The 23,909-nt window shown below is 39.0% G+C and overlaps 1 protein-coding gene across 3 annotated transcripts in view; it reads left to right on the forward strand.

Annotated features, from left to right (window-relative positions):
- Nucleotides 1-6,331: 6,331 nt before the first annotated feature.
- The window catches only part of mdga1 (MAM domain containing glycosylphosphatidylinositol anchor 1), a 196,246-nt gene continuing 178,668 nt past the window's right edge, over nucleotides 6,332-23,909 (forward strand). For 2 of the 3 annotated variants that reach the window (XM_085138178.1, XM_085138243.1), the window contains exons 1-2: nucleotides 6,332-6,405; nucleotides 20,212-20,301. In XM_085138178.1, the coding sequence (XP_084994304.1) occupies nucleotides 6,387-6,405; nucleotides 20,212-20,301 (109 nt within the window). In that variant the 5' untranslated portion in view covers nucleotides 6,332-6,386. Of the gene's footprint in view, nucleotides 6,406-18,081; nucleotides 19,080-20,211; nucleotides 20,302-23,909 lie in introns of those variants that run through there. The other variant, XM_085138290.1, reaches the window with a different exon arrangement.

A 23,909-nucleotide genomic window follows, 5' to 3' on the forward strand; every position in this document is an offset into this window, starting at 1 on the left:
GATAACTTTTTTCAAGTGATGAGTAAAGTAAGGGATTATTATTGCAAAAAAGTAATTAAATTACTGTTACTTTAACATAAGCTTGCTGTGTTACTGCGTTGGAAGACAACAATTAAACTTCAAATCTGAGCAAGCACCTAATCATTAATTAGTAACTAATTACTTTTTTCAAGTAAATTGACCAACACTAGTCTTAACCAAGAAGAGAACCCACACAAACATGCAATATAAAGGAATAATAAATCATGTCAAAGAGTAATGGTAAAAGGTAATTTCACCCTTTCGGTAATATATATGGATGGTGTTGGTACCATAAAATGTTAGTTGATTGTTAAACAAAACTCCCTCTGCTCTCTTCTTTCCCTGTCACTCCAAACCAGTTGAAGCAGATGGCTGCCCCTCCTTGAGCCTGGTTCTGCTAGAGGTTTTGTCCCCCCCCCCCGTTGCCAAGTACTCGCTCATAGGGAGTCAGTTGATGGTTGGGATTTTCCTCTCTATTATTGCAGGGACTTTACCTTATAATATAAAGCACCTTGAAGTGACTATTGTTGATTGGACTAGTGTAGGGGTGCCACATAAATAAAACTAAATTGAATTAAATTGAATAAAAAATAAACCATTTGTCCTCAACATTTTGCTTTTTTTTTTTTTTTTTTTTACATTTATTTAAACCCAGAAACTTCTTTCAAAGTTAGTTCTAAAAAGAAACCTGCTTCCAGTCTTCGTGGATGACATGTTCCCACCAAGAAGCCGAATTGTTTATAGTTCAAGTCAAATAAATGCAGGAGATATTTGAGAGTAGCACTGCATGTGGTATGTAATTCACGCAGCAGCAGAGAATAGTTGCTGGCAGAATGTGTGCATGGGCTTAACGGTGTCTGGATCATTTACAGGTCACAGAAATAAAGAGAGAGACTATTAAAGTAGACAACTTATTCAAAGCTGCAACAGCTCCCAGTAGATTCATCTCTCCTTCTTTCCAGTCCTAATTGGAGAAAGAGATGTCACACTGTGATTGCTATTGGAAATTGAGACTCTCAGTCGATTCTCATCACTCTCCCGTTGCTGATCAACGCCTGAATGCGAACGTCTCATCTGACACGTGCTTATTTATTGTAGTGCTCAATTAACACATGCTAGGTACAATCTCCTGGGTGGTTTTACATGCCTTGTATTCCTATTGTCCTTACATCCCTCTCTGTGTAAGATCTGTCTATTTTGTTTGGTTTAAATATAAATCTGTATTTCAAAATTTGGTCAGCATCATTTTTATCCAAAGTATTTCAGTCTTCTAAAGATAGCTTTTAAAAAGTAAATTAAAACTGGCATTCAAAAACTAGCATGTTGAACAGAGAATCAACAAATAACAGGATTATTTGTAACATGCAATATTCTAGACCTTCAGGCTTTTTTGTTTTGTTAGAGGTCCTGGAAGGTCAGGAAAAAGCAAGAAAATGCAATATATTTTGACTGTTGACTTGTTTTCATATATACACTCAAAAATGTAATAACATTAATTATTTTAGTATGGCATTTTTTGGTATAGCTAGGCTTTTCCAATAAGTAATGCATCATTTTGGGACCCAACACTGCTTGTTGCTTTAGGATTATTCAGTTATATATCATCTGTAGCAGCTGAATGCCTCTATTGTGTTAAAAAAAAAAAGGGTCCAGGGGGGGAAAAAATCTGGCACTACAGCAATCTGGTTTTTGTCTCATTCCCACCTGATAAGACTAACAGAATAATTCATGAGTCAGACTCCCTGGGCAAGATTAAAAAACTAATTTGGAGCTCCAGTCTGCAGAAGTATGACCACCCCTGGGATAGGCTATATTATCCTCTGGACATTGTGAAATGAAAGTCAGTGTTGCTAACCTGCTTCACAACTATGTGCATAGTTAACACTGATCAACCAGTACCATAGATGATGCCTCGTGGGATATTTAACAGGAAATAATTTGAACAAAGTAGAAGCTGAAAAGCAACGGTAGGCTTGGGATCTAATCTGTTCCAAATAAAAATGGAAAACTGCTCTCCTCACTTGACCTCAGTTTCAGTGTCAATTGCAGACAGGCCCAATATTTGAATTCCTATTTTTCCCAAATAAAGGAGCCGTTTCAAGAAAAACATTCATGCCTAACAGACACTCTGGGCAAATAGCCAGCTGTAGCACAGACTATCTGGAAGATAACCCTTCTTTCTGTGAGGTAATTGACTGTGTGGATGACTATTGCAAGGATGCCATTGACTTGACTACCATCAATAGAGGCATTTTGCCAAAAGTATGTCTCTACTAGTAATCACACACACACACACACACACACACACACACACACACACACACACATGCATGCACACACAGAGGATGATGGCGACTGCACATCTAAGAGATGGGAATGCAGAAACCTAGACAGAGTCTTTGCGGCAAACGATTATTTATTAATGCCTGAGTATGATTCACACTCATTTGACATTGATGCAGTAACGGTGCTTTGGGGGCATGATGGCTTTTCAGTCCGTCACTGAGCTGATACAGAGAGTAGTTTATCTGTGAGGTCAAAAGACGAGGACCGACATGTCTCACTGATGATGATTTTTTTGTGTAAATTCTGCTTTGTGGACACTGCCCTTTAGCTGGCTTATCTCTGGATCTGCTAGCTGGTCGCTCAGGCTTTGAGGGAGTTTGTGTGTGTATGTGTGAATGGCGGTGTTGAACTGGGTTAGATGGATTGAGGAATGCATAGCTAATCAGAATAATCAGTCTCTTTTCTCTCGCTTTCTCATGCTCCACTCGTTACTATTCAGGATGCAAAGAGCTGACCCTCAATGTGCCACAGAACAAGGATTATCCCCTTAGGAGCCACCCTCTCCAATTTACTGCCTTCCCTCCTTCTCTTCTGCTGTGCTAACAGGCCTATACAGGGATAGGAAGTGTTAGAATAGACCCATAATTGAAAGAGAGTGAAGAGTTTTGACTGCTTGTTTGTTGTCAAGGAACAAGGGCAGAGAGGGCATCAAAGACGAGGCAGGGGTGGAAAGCACGGGCAGGAGAGAAGTAACCATTTTGTTTGTCCAGACTTCTCTGCTGTCAGCGTCAGCACAAAAGGAAAAGAAAAACAGTTTGAGAAGCTGAAGTTGATGTGTTTTTTTTTCTTTTTTACAATATCTCATCTCGGCTAAATGGGTATGATTCATATCAAAGCAACAATCCTCCAACCGAATAGAGGTTGAAGGTTGGGTGTTTGTTTCTGCTTTCTGAAGTGGCCCTCAGAAGCATTCCTGAAATAACACACAGGAGTCTAAAAGTTGAAAACGCTGACAGAAAGTCTACATTATGACATGGTGGTGGCACAAATGTGACTTTTATTCATTCGAACAACGGAGAGGCAACATAGACACACTGGAGCGAAGTCCTCACAAGAAAAAAAAAAAACATCTCTTCACCGGCTGTGATGACACCATGTGTAGGTTGAAATCAATCGTAGCTGAGGTCACCACAAAGAAAAAGAAGCAGGGATAAAGGTCAATGATAAGAAGCATTAAGGAGAAGAATAAGTAATGGCTGCAGTGCAACTATTTTAATCGTTTTTAACATTCAGTTTCACTTCATTATGAAGAAGATCTTTGTCTATGACTTGTCTCTTCCACATGGTAGGTAGGTTTTAAACTCACCAAGGTAACCTCAGGTCTCTCCTGCATGAACACATAAAATGGGTTGTGTTGACAACATTGGTCCAGTGACAAGAAGTACTCTGGCAACAGAGATTTGCTGATTATATACAGTAATATCTATTCTATATCTGCTGGTGAGTGTGTGTGTGAGAAGTACTGTACCAAAATACCTTTTAATACTGTAGTATTAAAAAGATATGAATGTGTCATGTAAAGCAATAAAGTTATGTCTAATAATGTATATTTATTATTGATGCTCATCAGGAAGACACAAAGACGTTATAAGTCAATGAAAAACTTAGACCCTCCAGCTGCACAGAGGTTCCAGGAATCTTCCAGGAATGTTTTCCAGAGAACTAAATGATCAGAGTTCATCTTTATTCAGTTCAATTCAATTGTATTTACATAGTGCCAAATTACACTAAATCACAAGGTAAAACCCTGTAATAATACAGAGAAAACCCCAACAATCATATAACCCTCTATGAGCAAGTGCTTTTGCAACAGCGGGAAAGAAAAACACAGTTTTAACAGGAAGAATCCTCTGGCAGAACCAGACTCAGGGAGCATTGACAGAGTGGGGATGAACTACCATCACCAGCAGTTACCCATCACTGAAGGAGTTTATCAGCCTTTCAGTGGCAGGGCCCCTTGAGTTTCTCAAAGTTCTGGATGTTGTAGCGTTGTAGAAGCTAACAGACCTCTGTAAAATTGCATGGAAGTTGGGGACAGTACTTCTGGATTCGCATGTCCAACAAGGGAACTTGGGAGGATATTTCAACTTCAGGAGTTTAGTGCTCCTTATTCTACCTGGGAAGTTCTAAGCCAGGGCACTGAAGAGAGACTGTTAGTCGAAGCTTTAATTCTGGAGGAACAATCCGGTTTTTGTCCCGGTCGTGGAATACTGAACCAGCTCTTTATCCTCTCATTGATACTGGAGGGTGTGCGGGGGTTTTGGATTTTGTGGATTTGTGGGGGCATGAATAAATGTGATCAGAGATGCTTTAGACAAGCTGTACCTGTGTAAAACATCCCACAGGTTACCTGTGGGGGTGCTTTTTAAGGGGAAGGCCTACTTTTATTTTATTTTTTTTACTCCTGCCTTAAGTTAACATAACAATCTTTTTCTATCTTAAAATATTGCCTGGAATTGTATTTAAGTGATCCAGTTTATCTACAAAGTCATTTTATGCAAAAAAGCATTTAATATTTTCTGAGTTAGTCATATCAAATGGATGACTGCTACATTTACAGTGTTTTAGCAGAGAATTTCTTTGTTGTTGAACTGTGGCAGAATTGTAAAAAGTAGGGCCTTGCTGTAAAAAGGCACATTAAAGAAATCTGCCTGATTGTACTTATTTCATCATCAGAATCTTGACATTAGGTAAAACTTACAGAGGTGTATGGTAGTTACTGAAAAATTATGCTTATATTTTAAGTGTCTTATGAAATTTTATTTTTAATATTTTTATAAATTCTTCAAAATAAAACTGTTTTTAGCTTGGATAGCTATGCGCTGCCAAGTGGGTCGCATGATATAACCAACTGTATTGTGCAGTATGCCCAGTTGGTCCTGCGCTGGGCCCAGCTGATTAAGCTGTCTTGTTTTGCTCAAGCGTTTGAATTGTTTGGCCGTGGCTTGCTGTGATGGACCGAGTTGAAAAACAGGAGTCTCAGGAATTATTAGAAAAATGTGGTTTTCATTTATTTAAACCCCAAAAATTAGATTTACAAAAGTAATAAATGTTGAGCTCATAAAAGAGGTCAAAGAAACCAAACTGAACTCAGGCAAAGACTGCAAACTTAACAAACCAAATGACTGCCCAAACAAACACAACTGACCTAAACATGAAATGACATACAAGGGTGTATATAATGGCTGATCAGACCATTGTGACACATGAGGGGGTAACAACAATCATAAATCACAACACAATGCAGTGCAATCTAGTTTATTAATAAACTAAACACTAAAGAAGAAAATCAAAACCATTAAACCCTAAACTCAAATATTTAATTAGATACAAATACTTTGTTTTTAAATTAAAGAAAACACACATTCTCCCCTTCAGCAGGAAGTGGTGGTGTGGTCCAATTATCCCTCTTTGCATTTAATGGTTTCAAACCCTGGCTGCCATCTTTTGTCCAGCAACTCTCAGGGATGATGGCAGGTAAGAAATAAAAGACAAAGGTTAGTCAAAAATCAAAGTAATGAAGTGGTATGAATACATAAGTAAACTAAATGTGCGCGCTTACAAATAGAACAAATGTATCCAAACCAATCAATAAAGTGATTGGAAACCAAAGTGTGTTACTGTGTTCAAATGATGAAATGAAAATACAAGAGTTACTGACTTTAGAGTGTGGCCACGGGTTTGGCCATCACACCTACCGATGCAATGCATGCCAGAAGATTCTAAATCTTACATTTTGATTATGACAGAAGGCATTTATAAAGTGCTTGAATCGTGAAATTTCAGCCCAATGGTAAACTCTTCTACTCTTCTTAAAGTTACAGTGTGAAAAATATTCACCACTAGATGTCAGTATATTGCAGATTGCAGGAAACTGAGTTCTAAGTTCAGGTTACAATGCTAAACTGAGTTACATCGTGAAGGCAATGTAAGCTAACTATCAACTGTTATTTTTTGCTGTTTGTGTACAAAGGAAGATTCTGTAAACAGGCAGTCTGTGGAGTGGACAGGAGAAGAGGATGTGGCAGGCTGTCTTTGGTAAGAAGCTCATTTGTCTGATCTGAACTAGTGTCTGATAAGATAGTCAAGGTTGTTGACATCACTCTAGTTCCTGCCTTAGACCGCAAACCACAGGAAAACGCCACATATCTATCTGCTGTCTGTTGTCACTGCTCAAATATTCCTAGCACAATTTTCTTTTCTTCTTTTTTTACATTTTTGTTTGATACGTTTATGTATTTGTTTATTTACAAATCTTAATAGTGTTCACAAAGAGAACAACATTAAAGTGCTGTTTCTGGTTGGTGTTTAGATCTGTAATTATTAGTAAAATGATTGTTCACTGTTTCAATAAACAGTGAACAAATGCTCTGATCAAATTCTGATTGTAGTCGAAGAAGTACCTATCCTAAATCCTATACTTATATAAAAGTAGTAATACTGCAGTATATTCTGTAAAAACTGTTTTTTTATGTAGTAAAAGTACAAATGTTTTCCATTATATACTTCAAACACATCTTTAATCATTAAATTGTACACCACAGCTGGAGCTAATTCACTGTAGCTAAATCACACCATAACTTATGAGTTGATTTATATTTTATATGAAGCTAATTCTGCTAAATAGGCTTAGAGTAAAATTGAGTTCATTGTGAAATACTTGCCTTTGCATAGTTAATTTTTTAATGAATAAGCCAAAAAGCACTATAAAAGAGTGACCTGTGCTGCAGTACACATAAGTAACTTGCTGTGAGGTGTTGTCTCTTTCCTTCATATTTTTGTTCTTTTGTAAAGGAGAGCTCTTCTCTAATGATATAACACTGGCATGATCCTTCATATTAAGTCAGAATCTACAGGCATGAATTTAAATATCTGTTCATGGAAAGTGGATGCTTGCAAGTTCTCTTCCTCTCTGCCTTTAGCATACTATGCATGTGGCTGCTTTCTGTATATGGGGGGAAATTAGCTGCAAACCTGCTGTTTGACTGTAACTTTAACAAACTTCAAAACAATTTTTCAGTCCACGGTGAGAGCTTTTTTTAACAAGTGGTGACATAAACAGGTAGTTCTGATCATGTTTGTTGGTTGATCAGTATGTGTCTGTCCAATATGTTTACCAGTGTAGCATGCACATAGAACAACCAAGAGAGGGCAAGCTCCGTGTTCAGTCAGGTTTTCTTATTACTCATGGTTGTTATCAGTATTCATACGGCCACACTGGAAGTTGCTTTACTTGAAAATGCAACAAGGTTATGATACCAACCTGCAGTTACCATCTACTGGATTGTTTTCCGATGAAGGAAAGTCTCTGTGTAGCAGTAGTCAATATCACGGATTGTAAAACACACAGAGTAAGGGATGTGCAAATATAAAGCATGAAAAATACTCTTGAGTATGGTACATGCTTCGGTGTATTAATGCACTAAGGATGCATTCATCTTGAAAAGTGCTGACAAATGCATGCTTACAGGCACTGAAATCATTTGACCTTCACTACAATAAATTGTGTAATTCATGACTGAATAAAAGATATAGTAATATGATTATTTTGGAGCGCATACAAGATTTATATACATATAGCATGAAATAAACAGTCATGCATTGCAATTTGTCATTTTTAATTAGTTGTCAAACTTTATATGAAGGCAGCTTCACCTAAAATTAATCTGGCAAAATCCATGTGTGTAGTGTTCATGGAACTTTCCTTTGGGACCTTTGCCTGATAACTTTCATCTCTTTATTTAGTTTTTGTCTGCATCTAATTGTTAATGCAGATGAACTGAAAGTAACAGTGCATAGTTAGCAGCACAAGAGAAGAAGAAGAGCAAAATAGTAAGTTTACTGGGGTTAAAGCAGTTCACAAACTTTTTCAGTTATGCCTCACTTCACATTTTCTTCCAATCACAAACAATAAAAAAAAGCATCAATGTTTTGGGGTTTTTAAACATAAAAAGATCAACATGATAGCATCAGCAAACTCCTGGTTTTCTATAAATAAATCATACTCATTCAACTCAGTATCACTTTTTATTTTCCCCCTGAGGTTCCACACCCCACCTACAGTTGCTCAATGCCCAACCAACAGATGCTATCACACAGTTTCAGAACTGCTGTCTGTTTTTTATTGTAAAAAATATGTTAAAAATTAAAGTTGTTGGCGGTGACTGTTTGTCAGCTAGGTGAGGATAATAAGCCTTTGACTAAGTTCATAATATCTCTGGCAGGTCTTGTGAATAAATTCATATAAGTCGAAATGTTCCAGTTTTGATTCTACAATAACAGCAACAACGGTGATTCAACCATGCTAATTTCAAAAGTAGATGTTACATACTATTACAAATATCCACAGTAGGTATAATATTAAGAACGTGATAGCAATTTGTCATACCCATCTCACACACAGTTGGAATCTTATGTAAGTTGCAAGTACTTAACACTTTTGCTCATGCTGAACACCTCTGCTCAGCTATTTTTAAGCTTGAGGTAAGAGGAACACATACCCACACACATACATACATACATGCAAATATACATGTCATTACTGTATATCCTGGTGGTGTGGATCAGTGAAACCATGTCTCATTCACTTTTGGCATACAGCTTGATGTCATCCATGTAGAGGTGGCTGACAACTGCTCCATTCCGTAGTCGGTATCCGTAGCCAATCTCGTTAATGATGAGGGTGTTCAGGCCTATGCAGAACAGCAGTGGGGACAAAGCATCTCCTTGGTAGATTCCGCACATGATGGTGACGTGTGCTATAGGCTTGAAGTTGGCCTCTAGTGTTGTTTGTCACATCCCTCTTGAGTTTCTGATGAAAGCTCTTAGGGTCCTGCTTATCTTCTATAGTTTTAGGCATTCCAGGATCCAGGTGTGGAGCATCGATTCATAGGCCTTCTTGTAGTCTATCCAGGCAGTGCACAGGTTGGTCATCCTAGTCTTGCGGTCTAGGTCGACTGCTCGGTCTATCAGTAGTAGTAGTAGTAGTAGTAGCCCATTCTTTTCTTAGCTCCACTCATGTATTGAGCCTTGTGTGGGTTCATCTTAGCTGCTATGATGCCTGACGGGAGCTTCCATGTGGTACTGAGGCAGCTTATTGGCTGGTATTTGGATGGGACCAGTCCCTTCTGGGGGTCCTTGAGGACTGTCCATCCTACGGTTAGCCATTCCGAGTGTCTCTCATCGACTAGCAGCTGGTTCATCTGTGCTGCCAGACGTTCGTGGAGTGCAGTCAGCTTCTTTAGCCAGTAGGCGTCTAATTCTGGGGACTCTTCCTTGGATGTCCTATGTAAGTAAAGGGGACAAGGGACTTCTTCCAGGAGAATAACATCACTCTTTTGGACCATCCTGCATGTTCCCCTGATCTAAATCCAATTGAGAACCGTTACTGATGGATGGCAAGGGAAATTTACAAAAATGGACAACTGTTCCAGACAGTAGATGCCCTTCGTGCGGCTGTCTTCACCACTTGGAGAAATGTTCCTACTCTCCTCATGGAAACTCCTGCATCAAGCATGCCGCAACAATTTTTTTGAAGTGATCAACAATAACGGTGGAGCTACTCATTACTGAGTTCATGTTCACTTTGATTTCTGTTTTGGGGGGTTTTACAGGGTTTTTTTGGAGGTGCGGTCCTAAACTTTTGATCAGGTGTAAAACAGTATGTTTCAATTTAAGTGTTGTTTTCAATAAATTGCATGCTCAAAAAATGTTTTTTGTCTCACTCCTATTTCTTCTTGTTGCATGTTGAAGCTTTACTTCAACCATGCAAAATATAATTTTTTGCCATATATATATCGCTCCCCTGCGACCCTGAATTATATAAGCAGAAGAGAATAAATAAATGAATAGATGTTGATTCTTGACCCAGATGGCATTTGAAAAAGAATTGAAATTTAATGAGGGGTTTAACTTACCTCTGTCCCAGCAAAACACAAAACAAAACAACATTTCAGACAATTAGAACTGCCAATTGACTCGATTTATGGCCAGACAGAAAAAAAATAGTTCTTCAGTAGCAAATACAGACTTGGAAAAGAATAAAATATTTGATTCTCCAGTTGTTAGTTTGAAGCAATTTGATCAGGCAAATTACCTTCTTATAATAAAACCTCAAATTTGGAAAGAGTCAAGGAGAGAGTAAAGAGAGAGAGGGAGAAAGAAGACATTAGAGCTGGTCTTATACCACAGTTGCAGTAATGATAATGTTTGCCGGTGGCCAAACACACAGAGAGCGCTGTGTGTTAGCAGCAAAGAGAGGATAATAGCACAGAGAATTATTAGACAGATCCAAGCAGTCTGCATTTGAGTCAATTCTTTAGTCTTATTACACACTACAGGGGGTGGAGGATGAGGGGAAAGGGAGATTTAAACAAGTAATAATGCATTACACGCATTAAAGGGTGACAGTAATTACTTATACCACTCAAAGTGAGGCATTAAGACAGCAAAACACAAGCTGTGCACTCACTTTCATCCTTTCTCCTGATTATTTTTTTCCTTTTCTGCCTCTCTCCTTTCCTCCCTCTCCACTCTCATCTTCTCTAATGCTTTCTTTTACCCCTCCTCTCCTGCCATCCTCCTTTTCCTCTCCTCACTCTCTCCTCATCGTGTTTCACTGTGTCTTTTCTCTCTTCTTTATCAGGGCATTGGTGGCTGCCTGGGTAATGAGGATCAGTGTTGTTTTAAACATGAAATGGTGAGGGAGCCCGGTGGGGCAGAATCAATAAGAGCCATTACCTCTCCTCTCTAATGATGCAGCCACCCCCTCCTCTCTGCGCTGCGCACACCACCCCTTGTCTCAGCCCATTTCTACTAGCTATCCAATATCGGATGGGAGGAGGTTATGAATTATCGAATCCCAAGGGCAATGTGCCTCGCCGCCAATTACCCAGTGAAAAATGACCCTTTCTTGGACGTATGTGCGTGTGTGTTTTGCACACAGATGTGTGGGTATTGGATGGGTGGAGAGTTTGACATGGACCGGCTGGTGTCGCACAGTTGTGGACAGATATACCCACACTCCATGTCTATGTCTCTATACACGCACACACATTTGTAAATTGTGACTAATGACAACATTTTTTTTCCTTGGTTTTTTTTTTGGTGGCTATGTTAGTGAAACATGCAAGCCATCAGCTTTAGGGGACTACAGAATTTCTGTTGTTTCCACACACGAATGAAAGCCTCTTTTGCTTGGGATAATCTGCATAGAGCAGAACAGCTTTAAAAGACAATATACCAAAGCAAGAAAGCATACGTCTGCCACTGGTCCACTTTTCTATGGTGCTGTTGCCATTTCTTTTCTTTATTTCGCTACTTGGAAATAGATTTTCTTAAACATTGTTGAGGAGAGATAGCCTATCTAACAAACGGCTCTCAAGGCAAGATGAAAGGATCTGAACTGTTTTTCTTTTCTTTGTTCTTATGCATTCAATTTATGAGGACAATGAGCCCATTTAAAATAAAAATAAAAAAGTATATAAAGTTACATCCACCTCTAAATTAAATAAATGGAGAATAACAAGTATACATAATGAGCCACTTTACAGCTAGCTGGCTTCAACCTGCTCTCAGCGGCTGAAAGAGCAACACGATAGGTAAAAGATGATGAATGGTTAAGAATGGCTTGATGCCTTTGCGACTTTTTTCCTAAATGTGTTGGAATTGAATAGATACAACTTAATGAAAATTAAAAACACACATATATAAATCTGTGGAGAAACACAGTGAATTCAGGTGAATCAGCACAAGAGTGGTGCTTAATACAATTGAGCAGTTACCAGCTATGTGACATTAATGAAACTGCTGAGCAAGTCCCGTTGTTTCTGTTGTGTTAAGATCAAAAGTGAAAAATATCTAAGTGATTCTGAAAGAGGGCTTAATGTATCATTGAAGCATGGATGGTTGGAGCTTCAGTCACAAATACTGAGCAGCTGGTGAGTGTTCCAGTAGGATATTTGCAACTCAATCAATAGACATAAGTAGGAAAAGAAAAGAAAAAAAGTCTTTACAGTCAGAAATTGTGGTTCTCGCTGCACATTTGATGACCTTGATGCTTGTGCATTAGTGTGATATGAAACAGAAGAATGACTCTTCCACAGGTGAATGGAAAAAGTCAATGTTCCATATATAAAGATGAAGTCACATTTGTGACATCAGCACTGCTGGTCTACGAAGAACTGGGAGAAGAAGGCATGTTTTGGATCCACTTGTCACCTTAAAGGAGAGGGTCACTGCAAATCAATACAGATTTATTCCAAGTGATCAGCTTTATTCAAGGATGAAAAATTTCCAGCCTGATGGGAGTGCTTTCTCTGGGATAAAATGCTCCCATTAACAGGACACAAAGGGTCACTAAATGCCTTGATGAGTATGAAAATGAGGTGACTCACATGCTATGACCTTCCCAGTCACTGGATCACAATAATTTGCTATGAGTGATTTTGGATGCATGTGTTAAACAGTACCCCCCAGCACCACATCTCATACAAGAATGATGTTCCCAGTACTTGCTCCACTAGACTTGCAGAGACTTGTAGAATCAGTGCCGAGAGTAACTGATGCTCTTCCATGCTAGTAACACAACGAGAGCAACGCTCACGTTTTCTTCTTAAACAGACACTTTTACGTTTACAGAATATTTTTGCTGTTGCAGAACAATCAATAGAGAAAAAGAATTAGGTGAGCAAAAAGGTAGAACATAGAAACACGTCAATTATACTGTTTAAATTTTCAGGATTTGATGACACCTTACAGGATATGTTCAGTCAATTTTATCTTTTGACATTCAACTTTTTACCAAAATGAAAATTAGTTATATAAAGAATATGAGCTTAAACTTTGATGGGAGCATTTAAATAAAAATATTGCATGGTTCACCTTTTTCTATTGCTATATAAAGGTTAATATAACTTTATTTACTTGACCTGGGAAAGCTTTCACATTATCTTTTTGCTTGTTGCCCATCTGTACTATGAACCACTGTTGAATATACGCTGCTACATCTGGCTGAATTCAAGCACAAAAAGTAGCTCTGTCCTCTTAAGAATTCATCCAGCTGCTTCTGTCTGCAGTCACATCATCAATAAACTGCAGTGACCCAGTGCCACTGGAAGCTACGCATGCCCATACATCTACTGAGTTTTAAAGATGATGTAGTATGCTTCAGACCATGAGCCCTTCTAAGTTTTCTCCACACGTTTTTCTTCCTGTCATTCTGGTACAGCTTGACCTTAGTTTCACGGTTCTGAAGCTCTCTTTCCCCCCCTTTTTTTTTTTTTGCAAAGTCTTCTCCAGCCTTTCCATTTTTGGGACTGTGGAATGTTTTTCACCGTTACCAAAAGGTTTTCTCAATATATTTTATTTTGTTTATTTGGCTCCTCCTAACTTTCTGACTTTCTCTCTAATAGATTTCTTTGTTGATGTGGCTTAAGGATGACCTTTTACTGGCTATTATGGCACTTAATTGACTTGTTTATTTTACTCTTTTGGTGTACAGTGCTTTGTGACTGTTTGCCTGTGCTTAATAAATAAACTTTACTTATTTACCTGCTTGCATTAAATGCTCCTTTTACTGTAAATCTGTGATATTCGGTAACAGGTTTCAAATGCAAATACCACAGCTGAAATTATATCAAGACCTTTTAAATGTTGCTTCATGAAAGAATAATGAAGAAATGGTCCATGTTTATCAATTGATAATAGTGAAAGAGTTCAAAAAATGGCTGTAATTCTTTAATTATTAAATGAACATTGTGATTCAAGTTCTCCAATTGAAGTTAAGACTTAAAGCCCATATTTATTTATATATATATATATATATATATATATATATATATATGTGTGTGTGTGTGTATATATATATATATATATATATATATATATATATATGTGAACAAATATTTTTGGTGAAATTCAAAAACAAAATTCTTTGCATTGACCTAACCATATACTGTTAAAAAATATACTTATAAATATTTATATATAATGTCTGAAGTCTGAATGTCTTTCCTCTCTTTACGCTCTGCAGCATCCACTTTGACTCTCTTATGTATGGATGTGTTGCATTGTCAAGTTGAGATGCCTGTTATCACATCTCAGTTTAACAGAGTGATATTGCTTTTCTTTTCTCTATTGTGTCTGGCACATGCACGCACACACACACACATGCACACACAGACTCACACACACTGAACACACAATTAAATTATCACTGGTCTCAAGTGTATCTTTTCTGTCCATTTAGCTGTTTCTGTGTGGGGAAAGTGCTTGGCGCTGATATACAGTACTTTGAGCTCTGATTGAATTACACTGATGGGAACATCAATTACAGAGCATGATACCAGAAAAATTTTAACCAGGCACCTCAGATCACATTACAGTCTGTGGTGTTCGGATGTGGTACCAAAATAAAAGCTTTGGCAGACAGTAGGCTACATTTTAAGGCACCAACGGGGATTTTATTCATCTTGAGATGTTACCAGTTGTAGTTCTGTTCACAAAAAGAACAGTGTGTGAGCCTTTTACTTCTTTCAAAGGTCCACATAGAGTTTTTGCAATGAATGTGTTTATTTATGTTTATTTTTTATTTTCCTTTTTTTTTATTTTTTTAACAGAAGTACAGAATTGCTATGTCTCATTTTAAATGACGAATTGTAACCTCAGTATTCTGCAAGGTCTGGATTTTGTGTGCTGTACCTACATATTTAAAGCATTACAGAAAGCAAGTTATTTTGTTATTAAAAAAGAAAGGGAGATGCTTTGGTGCACTTAACCATGGGAGCTGGGAAATTGCAGCTTGCAAACAGCTTCCATTTTTCCAGAATCTTTACTCAACTGCATTTTGGTGTGCATGTTGTTCATTTAGCTTTGAAGTATTTCATGATTACCCCCTCCCCACCCCCATTACTGAAAAACTAGACTGGAATTTAAAGGTTGTAATATATGCTTTGGCATGATTCTTTATTGATGCCATTGATTTATTGTATAATTTTTGATTGGAGAGTACAGCCATAATTTTGCCTTTGAATGCAAGTAACAAAACTGTAGGAATTCTACCTGTTGTGAGCGCGTGGTAGCATTTTGTTGTTGTCTGGATTAATTTCTGTGTTGGTTCACTCACCACCTGCAATGATTTCATAACCCTTCCTTCTCGGACAAAAACAAATAAATGAAAAATGTGGTGGGACAAATGTGTGCATGTACATATGTTATTTATTTTGAGAGGACCTAGTTGCAAGGGACAAAAAACAAGGTGTCATAAAATCATCTGTTTTTAAGTGAATACATGTTTTAGGCAAAATAAGGTTATCTTTATGTAAGAGTTATGAATGGTTAATACAAGTGGTAGCTGCGGCTGAGCATCGAGTTAATCAAGGTTAGTTAGCAGGTAGGTAAATAGTGTTTGTGCTCAACCTAATTCAGCAGAAAATGTCAATGTAAAGTCCTCTAAAATCATGGAAAACTTACTGTGTGTGTGTTTCTCTCTCTGTGTGTGTGTGTGTGTGTGTGTGTGGCTCCCACCCAAGGTTGTTCCTACAACATGTTGTCTTTTGAGATTCATTGCCTTAAGCAGCAATGATGCGCTCTCAGCAAGACATGCCAAGACTGTTGGCTCCAACCCAACATGAGGGGCAAAAACGAAAGGAAGGAAGGAAAGAAACACATACTTGCGCCAGAACCCATGATTTTGTTTGCTCTGATTAAAAGTTTCATTTGAATTGAGAGTGCAAAGTAATTACTGAGTGTCTTGATTCTGTTTAGGAATGTCAGATGAAAACCCCCAAATGTTCACTGCTCACTGTTGCCCAGAAATGATTGAAGAGTACAAATGTTACTGCCATATTTGGCAGAAAACAATTTACGTTAAAAGTTTGTTTTTCTCACAACTTTGTTCCCAGTGATCAGTATTATAATTTTGCTAGAAAAAAAAACCTAATCAGTTTACTCAAACTATATTCCAAATATGTTTTTGTGCTGCCAAAATCAACTATATTTAAGACTTACAGTCTATAGAAAAACACTTGAAAGCCTGAAGAAGTTAAATAAAACAAACACAAAATTTTAGTGTTTCCTCCACTGTACAAATGCCATGTTTGTGAATTTTCAAATACATTTCACACTGTGATGTGGGAGTAATCAACATTGTCCATCTCAGAAGAAAAAGAGACTTTGTGAATAAGCCATTCAAAGTATAGTAACAAAGAAAACTGATGTTTTAATGCCTTTTACTCTGAGCCTTCACAAGGCTTCCTTTAGACAAAAGGACATTTGACTGAAGGGCTGCTGGTTTTGCAACAATGTGGACTCCTAAGTTAAATGAAAAACAAGGACTTGACAAACAATGTACCTTTTGAGAAAAGCATATCATCCACAGCTGTGTTTGTGGACTAGCTGGCCAAAAACACAAACTACTAGCATAACATATTGTCGGTGTTTTACACCCTGTGTTGTCACACTTACTGATTAACTGCATGAAAATTATTCACTAGCAGATGCAACTAAATAGGGAATAATAAAGATGATTAGAAAATTGAGTAAAAAATCACACAACAAATAGCTATGTTTATATTTCATGACAGAAATACAATAGGTGAATAAATTAAGTTTTTAAAAACAATAAGATGCAATAAAGATAAACGAAATATTGGAATACAAACTGCAGAGTCTCAGTATTTCTATTTTGTGTGAGAGAGTTAAATGGTCTGTGAGAGAAAAATGTTGCACTGTATCCAAAGATAATTCCAAAAATGATTTACAACTGCTTTGTATTTTATGACATTCACTATAAACTTAACAACATAAGCAATATTCTCAAACTGCTAAATCTTTCCCATTAAGCAGACTAAAGAAGATATTAAGAAAACAGTCATACAACATAAACCCTCAAGGTTAAAGTGTGAATTTATTTCTCTGTCACACGCAAAATTATTAGAATAAACGAAGCTGGTCACATTATAAATGACTCCGAAAAACGGAAACTGGATGCCTTAATATATTTCTACCAGGAACTATATCGCATTATACATTTAGAAGCTCACACGCAGTTCCCTCTAAACCTAATAACTACGCTTTTCTTGTCTTCGTGTAAGGTGCAGTTTCTTGTTCCTTCCTTTTCTTTTCATCACCCACTCTTCCTGATTAATCACCAAAAGGTAAACCCGTCCAGCACCCACATTTTGTGTGAAACAGTTTATTTTTTAAATGAGAAGAAATTGCAACGTTGCTGCTTTGTTGCATAAATACAGTTACAGAAATTAGATGGCTGTTGCTTTGCTTTCGTGACGAATTGCCGCCTCTACTCTGTGTGTTCGATATTTAAAGTGTCTATTTTATTCAATCCAGATGGAGACAGATGCGCTGCTTGGTGATAAGCCAACATTGTTCGTGGGAAGGCCAGAAATTGCCTTCAAGAGCCCTTAACGCGTGTTGTTTTCTGACCCCACGCGCACACACAGACACGGGCACAAGCACAACTGACACTCATGCCACACGTGCACGTACGTTCAAACAGTGGCGATGAGCTGAAACGCCCTCCAGTGGCTTCACTGAGAACCCACAAGAACGAGAGAGAGAGAGAGGATAAATAGAGGGATGGGCACTGTAAATCTGTGTGTGAGAGAGACACCATGTGAGTGCTTAGGCGAGTTGGGGGGGGGCGGGGATAACAATGGGTCTGTTTATGCTGTCATAAATAATTGGTCCATGCAGAGGGATGGCTGTTTTCGGGGTTCCTCCATTATGCTAAAAGAAAAAATAACTTTCTGGGCGCCCTTCAGCTGTAATTGGCATCGACGATTGCGTGTACCAGCAGTGGACAAACTCCAAGAAAGAGTCGACAAGAGAAAAACAGGAAAACACGCGCGTTCCCCTGCTGTTAAAAAAACACCCTGTTGCTACCAAAGGGTTGAAAACCTATTCCAGAGCGAGTGAGAGACTGGGAGTGGGAGAGGGGAGCAGTGGCGTTCTTTTGACAACCTGTTCAGTGTGGAAGCTGTGAGGCTTGAGAGCATCTATGTGTAAGCCTCTGTCCTCCCTCCCCTTCTTCTCTCCATCCCTCTCTCTCTCTCTCCCTTTCTCTCTCACACACAGACAGGGGCGGTCGTTCTCAGTCTGCGCACATATTCCACTTGGCCAGCATCACTTGGAGTCCACAGACACAGCGCTGATTGAACTATCGGAGGGAAGCTCATTTTCAGAGCGCATGATTGCGTTAGAGGGGCTTCATAGACTTTCATCGGCCAGAAGCAAAGAGGGAGAGACAGTAAAGGCGTTTCAACCACGCCTTTCAGAGTAAATAATCCACAAAAAGGCAGTCCGAGTGTATAGGATTTCCCCCAAGTAGCCTTGCCTGAGTTTTTCAAAGGAACAGAGGTTTTATTTTCATTTTTGAGAAGAGGGACTCTGAGGAACCGAGCTGTGCGATGTTCTGTCGACTACTTCTCCGTGCGTAAAATAAAAGTTTAACACACCGAAGAGATTCTTTCTGAGGTCTGGGAGCTCGAAAAACATTTCCACTCTGGGAATTTTAGCTAAATCTCTTACTGGACGCGCAGTGGTGGAGGATATAAAACTTTTCTGCTGTTTCTGTGGTGAAACACTAAGCGAGGTTGGTCTAACGGTGAGCGAAGGAATCCTCGTTACTGAGCCGTGAGAAGGGCGCGTAGTACTGGGTAGCGGACTGACCCAAAGGACGGCACCTCGGAGACAAGGTAGAGATGGCACACTGTCCCCAACGCTGAACTGGCAATACTTGAACAAAATATATATCAGATTGGCATCATTTATCTATTCGCTTCACATTATGTCTGTCTCATTTTTAAAGAACGTTTTATAGACAGTTTGTGAGCGCTTAATTGACGCTCGAAGTATTTTCAAATGTACCCAACATTATCAAAGTTGATCATTAGTTACACGCGCTCAGATTTTGGGATTGCTAAATTATTTGGAATATAGGCAATGCGTGCCCGTCAAAGCGTTAATGCCAGGGATTCACTTGCTTATATCGCAGAAAGAAACTTTGATTACAGCGCGCTTTATAATGCGAACGGTGAATGCAGCCCTCTCACAAACGTGCGTCGGAGGAAACCCCAGTGTTCGGGCAAAAGAGTCAGCTAAGAGGGTCCATTATTCCCTCACTCAGCTGGATTTCATTCCTTGTCTTCAGGTGTCCTACAGGTTTTGAACCACCAGTGTGCAACAAGAAAACAATTTTCCATTAATACATACACATGCATGATAAAAATGAATCGGAATAAATCAGAATAAATTACGTAACACGTGCATATTTCTGCTACCACCGTCGACCTGACAGAGTAGGAACAACTCTACTGATCTGAAGGAATATGTGTGGGTCTCGGGGTCTAAAGTGGTCTGCGCGACCCCACTTGTTGTTGCAAATCCTCCATGAATACTGCAGTGTAAACCTTATTGTGCTCCCGACTACACCTGCCCGCCGCTGTGCCTCAGTGAGGGACGGACAGAGGAAGTTTAGTCACGCTAAACAGCAGACATCTACAATCCTGTCAATCTCCAATTCTCCATCACACTGGACTGCTTGTAAGCTTTCTATAATCCACGATTGGTGATTGAATTACCTGCCCTTTAAGTTGAATGAAGCGAGGTTCGCTGCGCGGTGGGAACTAAATTGCTCTGTAATATTATTTTCACGGCTTATGGGGTTGCAGGGGACATAGTTGAACACTAAAACAAAGCAATTTAAAGTATCTTTCCCCTCCTTTTTGATTACAATCACTCAGTTGGCGTTTCTTCCATCCTCCATAGTTACGTTTGCAGGCTGTTCCATTCCGTGCCACTGTTTTCACCCTTGTCTTTTTCTCTCAGGTTATGACGGACCTGAGCTGAACATGGGGCTTTTTTGGATATTGTTATTGTCTCGTGTTTATGCTCTTGCCTGGGGCCAAGGAGTTTACGGTAAGGGCCTTATATTTACTTATGTATTCCTGTTATTACATCAATACATGCTTTATTATGCTGACTGAGTGAGCTTGCTAGCAACAGCGTAATTGAAGGCTTGTCATGAGCTCCAAATTGCTCTTGTTTCAGCAAGGCCTTGCAATAACTGGTCTTAACACTCCTGAGAAAAGCCTGAGGGAGATGGACAACAAATTATCTTAAAAGGGAGAGTTCACTTCTTGGAAGTCAAAAGAGGAAAGCTGGGAAAACATCCAACCCTGTAGTGGAAGGGAAACCCAGCTACTGTAAATCCAATTTAATTCCATTTTTAGGCTGAAAAAAAAAAATCGTCATGGTCAAACGCATGTGTTATACATGATTTATTACACAAAGTGAGATTAAAGTTGTCCAAGGCTTATGATTAAAAATGAAAAAAAGGGCAAAGTTTGCCTTGAATTAAGTTAACACTTTGTCCCATACATACTGAATCAGCTCCACACAGAGGCACCCGCACTCTGAATGACAGCGAGAAAGACGAGAGAGCAGCACAGGCAGAGTTAGAGCGCTCTGATATACGGTCCGTCTTTGTCAGGCAGGTTAAACAGGACAATCGCTCTATGCTTTTTAGGATAAAGCTGAGATTTGTCACCTCTTGCGACTGCAGTTTACTGTATTACAGAAGCTCAGTTGCTTCAGCGACAGGCGCCTGGCCAGTTATGCATCCTCCTGTCCCTTCGGGCAAGAAAAACACACAAACCGATCTGTCAGCTTTGATACTTTGATTTTGACATTTGAAGGCATGTGGCAGCCATTGAAAACAGGGTCTGTTTAGTCATTGTAGCACAGAGTGCTGTTGTCATAAGCAATCCCGCAGCCTGCCTTCACACTGAGAAATGCTGACAATCTGTCATTTGCTGAAGCATATAGGCCTGTATAAAAGTCCTTCCTAATCAGACTCGTGCTGCTCCAATACTTCGCACTGCGGCTGTCATGTCAGCATCTGTGTAAACTATATCCAAATTACACGGACAATTCTCAGATTTATTGTATCCACTGTAACGTTTCAACTGGAACCACTAGTTGAGAGACTGCACTGACTTTAAAATAAAATACTTGAGATTTTTGCTTTCAAAATCTGTATTTTGTCAGCCCTCAGCTCTTGCAACAGCCTATAAATGTACAATAATGGCGATGGATTAAAATCACCAGACGTGTGCAGAAGTTATTATTTTTTTCTCTGAATTTCTCTCATCTGTGCACTTATTATTTTTTTCTCTGAATTTCTCTCATCTGTGCACTTATTAGTTCCATCGCAAACAGTTTTTTGAGTTCATGTTTTAAACGCAGGTGTACGCCTTACCTTGGGATTGTTATTAGCGCGCTATTATGTTCTAAAAGATCAAATTTGTGGATGCTGCAGATGTTTTTCTAACAAAATGGTTCAAAAAGATACTCAGAACTTGAGGTGTGCGTTCATTGCTGGCTGCCATTTTTAAAAAAAAATGAACATTTGTCTCCCTGTGAAGGTACTTCTGTTCTACTTACACGGTCCCGTTAAAGGCTCACATCTCAAAATCACCCTTGTGCATTCTTGTTCTCATCTATTTTTTTTCATAACTGTGTAAAACAGTCCTGCGTTCTCTTCAGGGTGATGTACTGGGTCTGATGAAACATCTGAGCCTCATGGGCTCTGTCACAAATATGCAGTGGGTCGAAGCAGATATGCAGTCACTGGCAGGCGTGGAGGCTCCAGCGCTGTTTAGTTTGGTTGTTTTTTTATCAGAGTCTTCCTTCCTAGTTTTACAGAATATGTGTCTTTTGTACAAAAGTAGCCTTTTAGGCACCGCTGCGGGAGGAAAAGGCCCACAGCTTTCTTGGGAATTGTACTGGCCACTATTCAGACGCCCAGCATTCCCGGTGGATTGTGTGTTGGTGTTGCTTAGCTGAGCGTATCTGTGCAACAACTGATTCATGTAGGAAAATCACCGTCGCTAAAAAGAGTCATTCAGAAAACGCAAATGGTTTCACAATTTACACAATTGCAGTAAACAGCACAAGTAGGGGTGATCAGGAAGAGTGCCAACGAGTTTGGCATGCTGTATATGCAGATATGCATAAAATGGTTTCTGTCACTTTGGAATTGTTTAGCACTTGCTCTAGCAGACAGATGCGACTCACCGTCCGTCGGGAGCCAAACGGTGAAAGCGTGCCTGATTGATGTCAGTGCTTTGGATGGCTGTGAGGTTCATTTACTGTAGCCTTCTCTGGGGTGTTTTTGGATGTGTGCGTTTTTATCAGCTCACGCTTGTGAATCTGTGTATGCAGGTGTTTGTGCTCGTGTATGCGAGTGTGTGAAGAGTGTGATCCTGTGAACTTCTGGGTGTGTTGGTGTGCGCAAGTGTGAGAGGGATATGCTTGTGCAGAAGACACACTCAATCCCACTGCAACAGTTTGCTGGCTCAGCAGGGACTTTAGGATCAGTCACTGTTTTTCTTGCAGCAGTGTAGTATTGATTGGACTTCTGTGAGGTCTGTCAAAAAGCTTGTAACACCTGTCTGTCAAATTAGAATTGGACAGACAAGTACACCAATAAAATGTGATTGTGTATTTAATAGCAAAAAGAAAAAGCCTCACACCATATGTTTTGTCACAGCTAAGCAAGCTTTGTTATGCAAGTTTAATCAGATCATTTATAGTACGTCTTTTTTTTTTATCAAACATTCTCCTTCTCTCCTCTGTTTTCTCTTGGGGGATAAGCCTTTTATATGCATCTCCTCACAAACATTCCTGCATATATACATAGTGATTCTGAAGTTTCATTTAATCTGGATATACTGTAATCCAAGGGCATTACAAGCATGATGTGGCATTCACATGCGGCAAGTCTTAACACACTTAAGGATTAAACTTCGAGGCAGTTTGGCAGGATGTGACTTCTAAACTGAAGAGTCAACACAGACAGAGTGTACCAGGGAAAGCGTCTCTTCTTGTTGTGGTACTGCATGACATCACACTGTGTGAAATAACAGAGTTCACAGAGACACCAAATTATTGATTGCTCGACAAAGTCACACAAAGCCATTAGCTGGTGCTGTAGATGGAATCCAGACTGCATTAGGCTGCAATGTGATGCTTCATTATGTGCTTGTTAACAGGAAACTTAATGAACTTAAATCAGTGATTTTGCTTAACAGTGTTTTTGTTTTGTTTTTTAGATTTGAGCAAGACTTGTACAGTAGCTGGGGAAATCAGGCCTCGCCACTGGCCACAGAACAAAGCACTACAGGAAATGCAGAAACTAAGTTAATATGCTTAAAGTGTGCACAGATGTAACAAAACTTTGAAGATGTTGCCTAAGGTTGAATGAAAAGCTTGCTGCATTTCCCATTTTTATTTGCTGTCTCTGTGTATATGTTTTAATCTGGAACTTTATTCACTGCAGTCTATGATGGAAACTAAATACACACATTTACTCAAGTACTCTGGTTACCTAAAGTAACTGCCTTTAGTACATCCATCACCGTTAAAGAACCAAACAAAAAACAGAAGTATTGTTTTATACCACTTTATGTCAAAATCTAAAATTACTTAAAATGTGACAATTTTTTTATTTAAGAAAGAAAAGA

The sequence above is a fragment of the Neolamprologus multifasciatus genome, chromosome 1, assembly GCF_963576455.1.
Source record: "Neolamprologus multifasciatus chromosome 1, fNeoMul1.2, whole genome shotgun sequence".
NCBI classification, from domain to species: Eukaryota; Metazoa; Chordata; class Actinopteri; order Cichliformes; family Cichlidae; genus Neolamprologus; species Neolamprologus multifasciatus.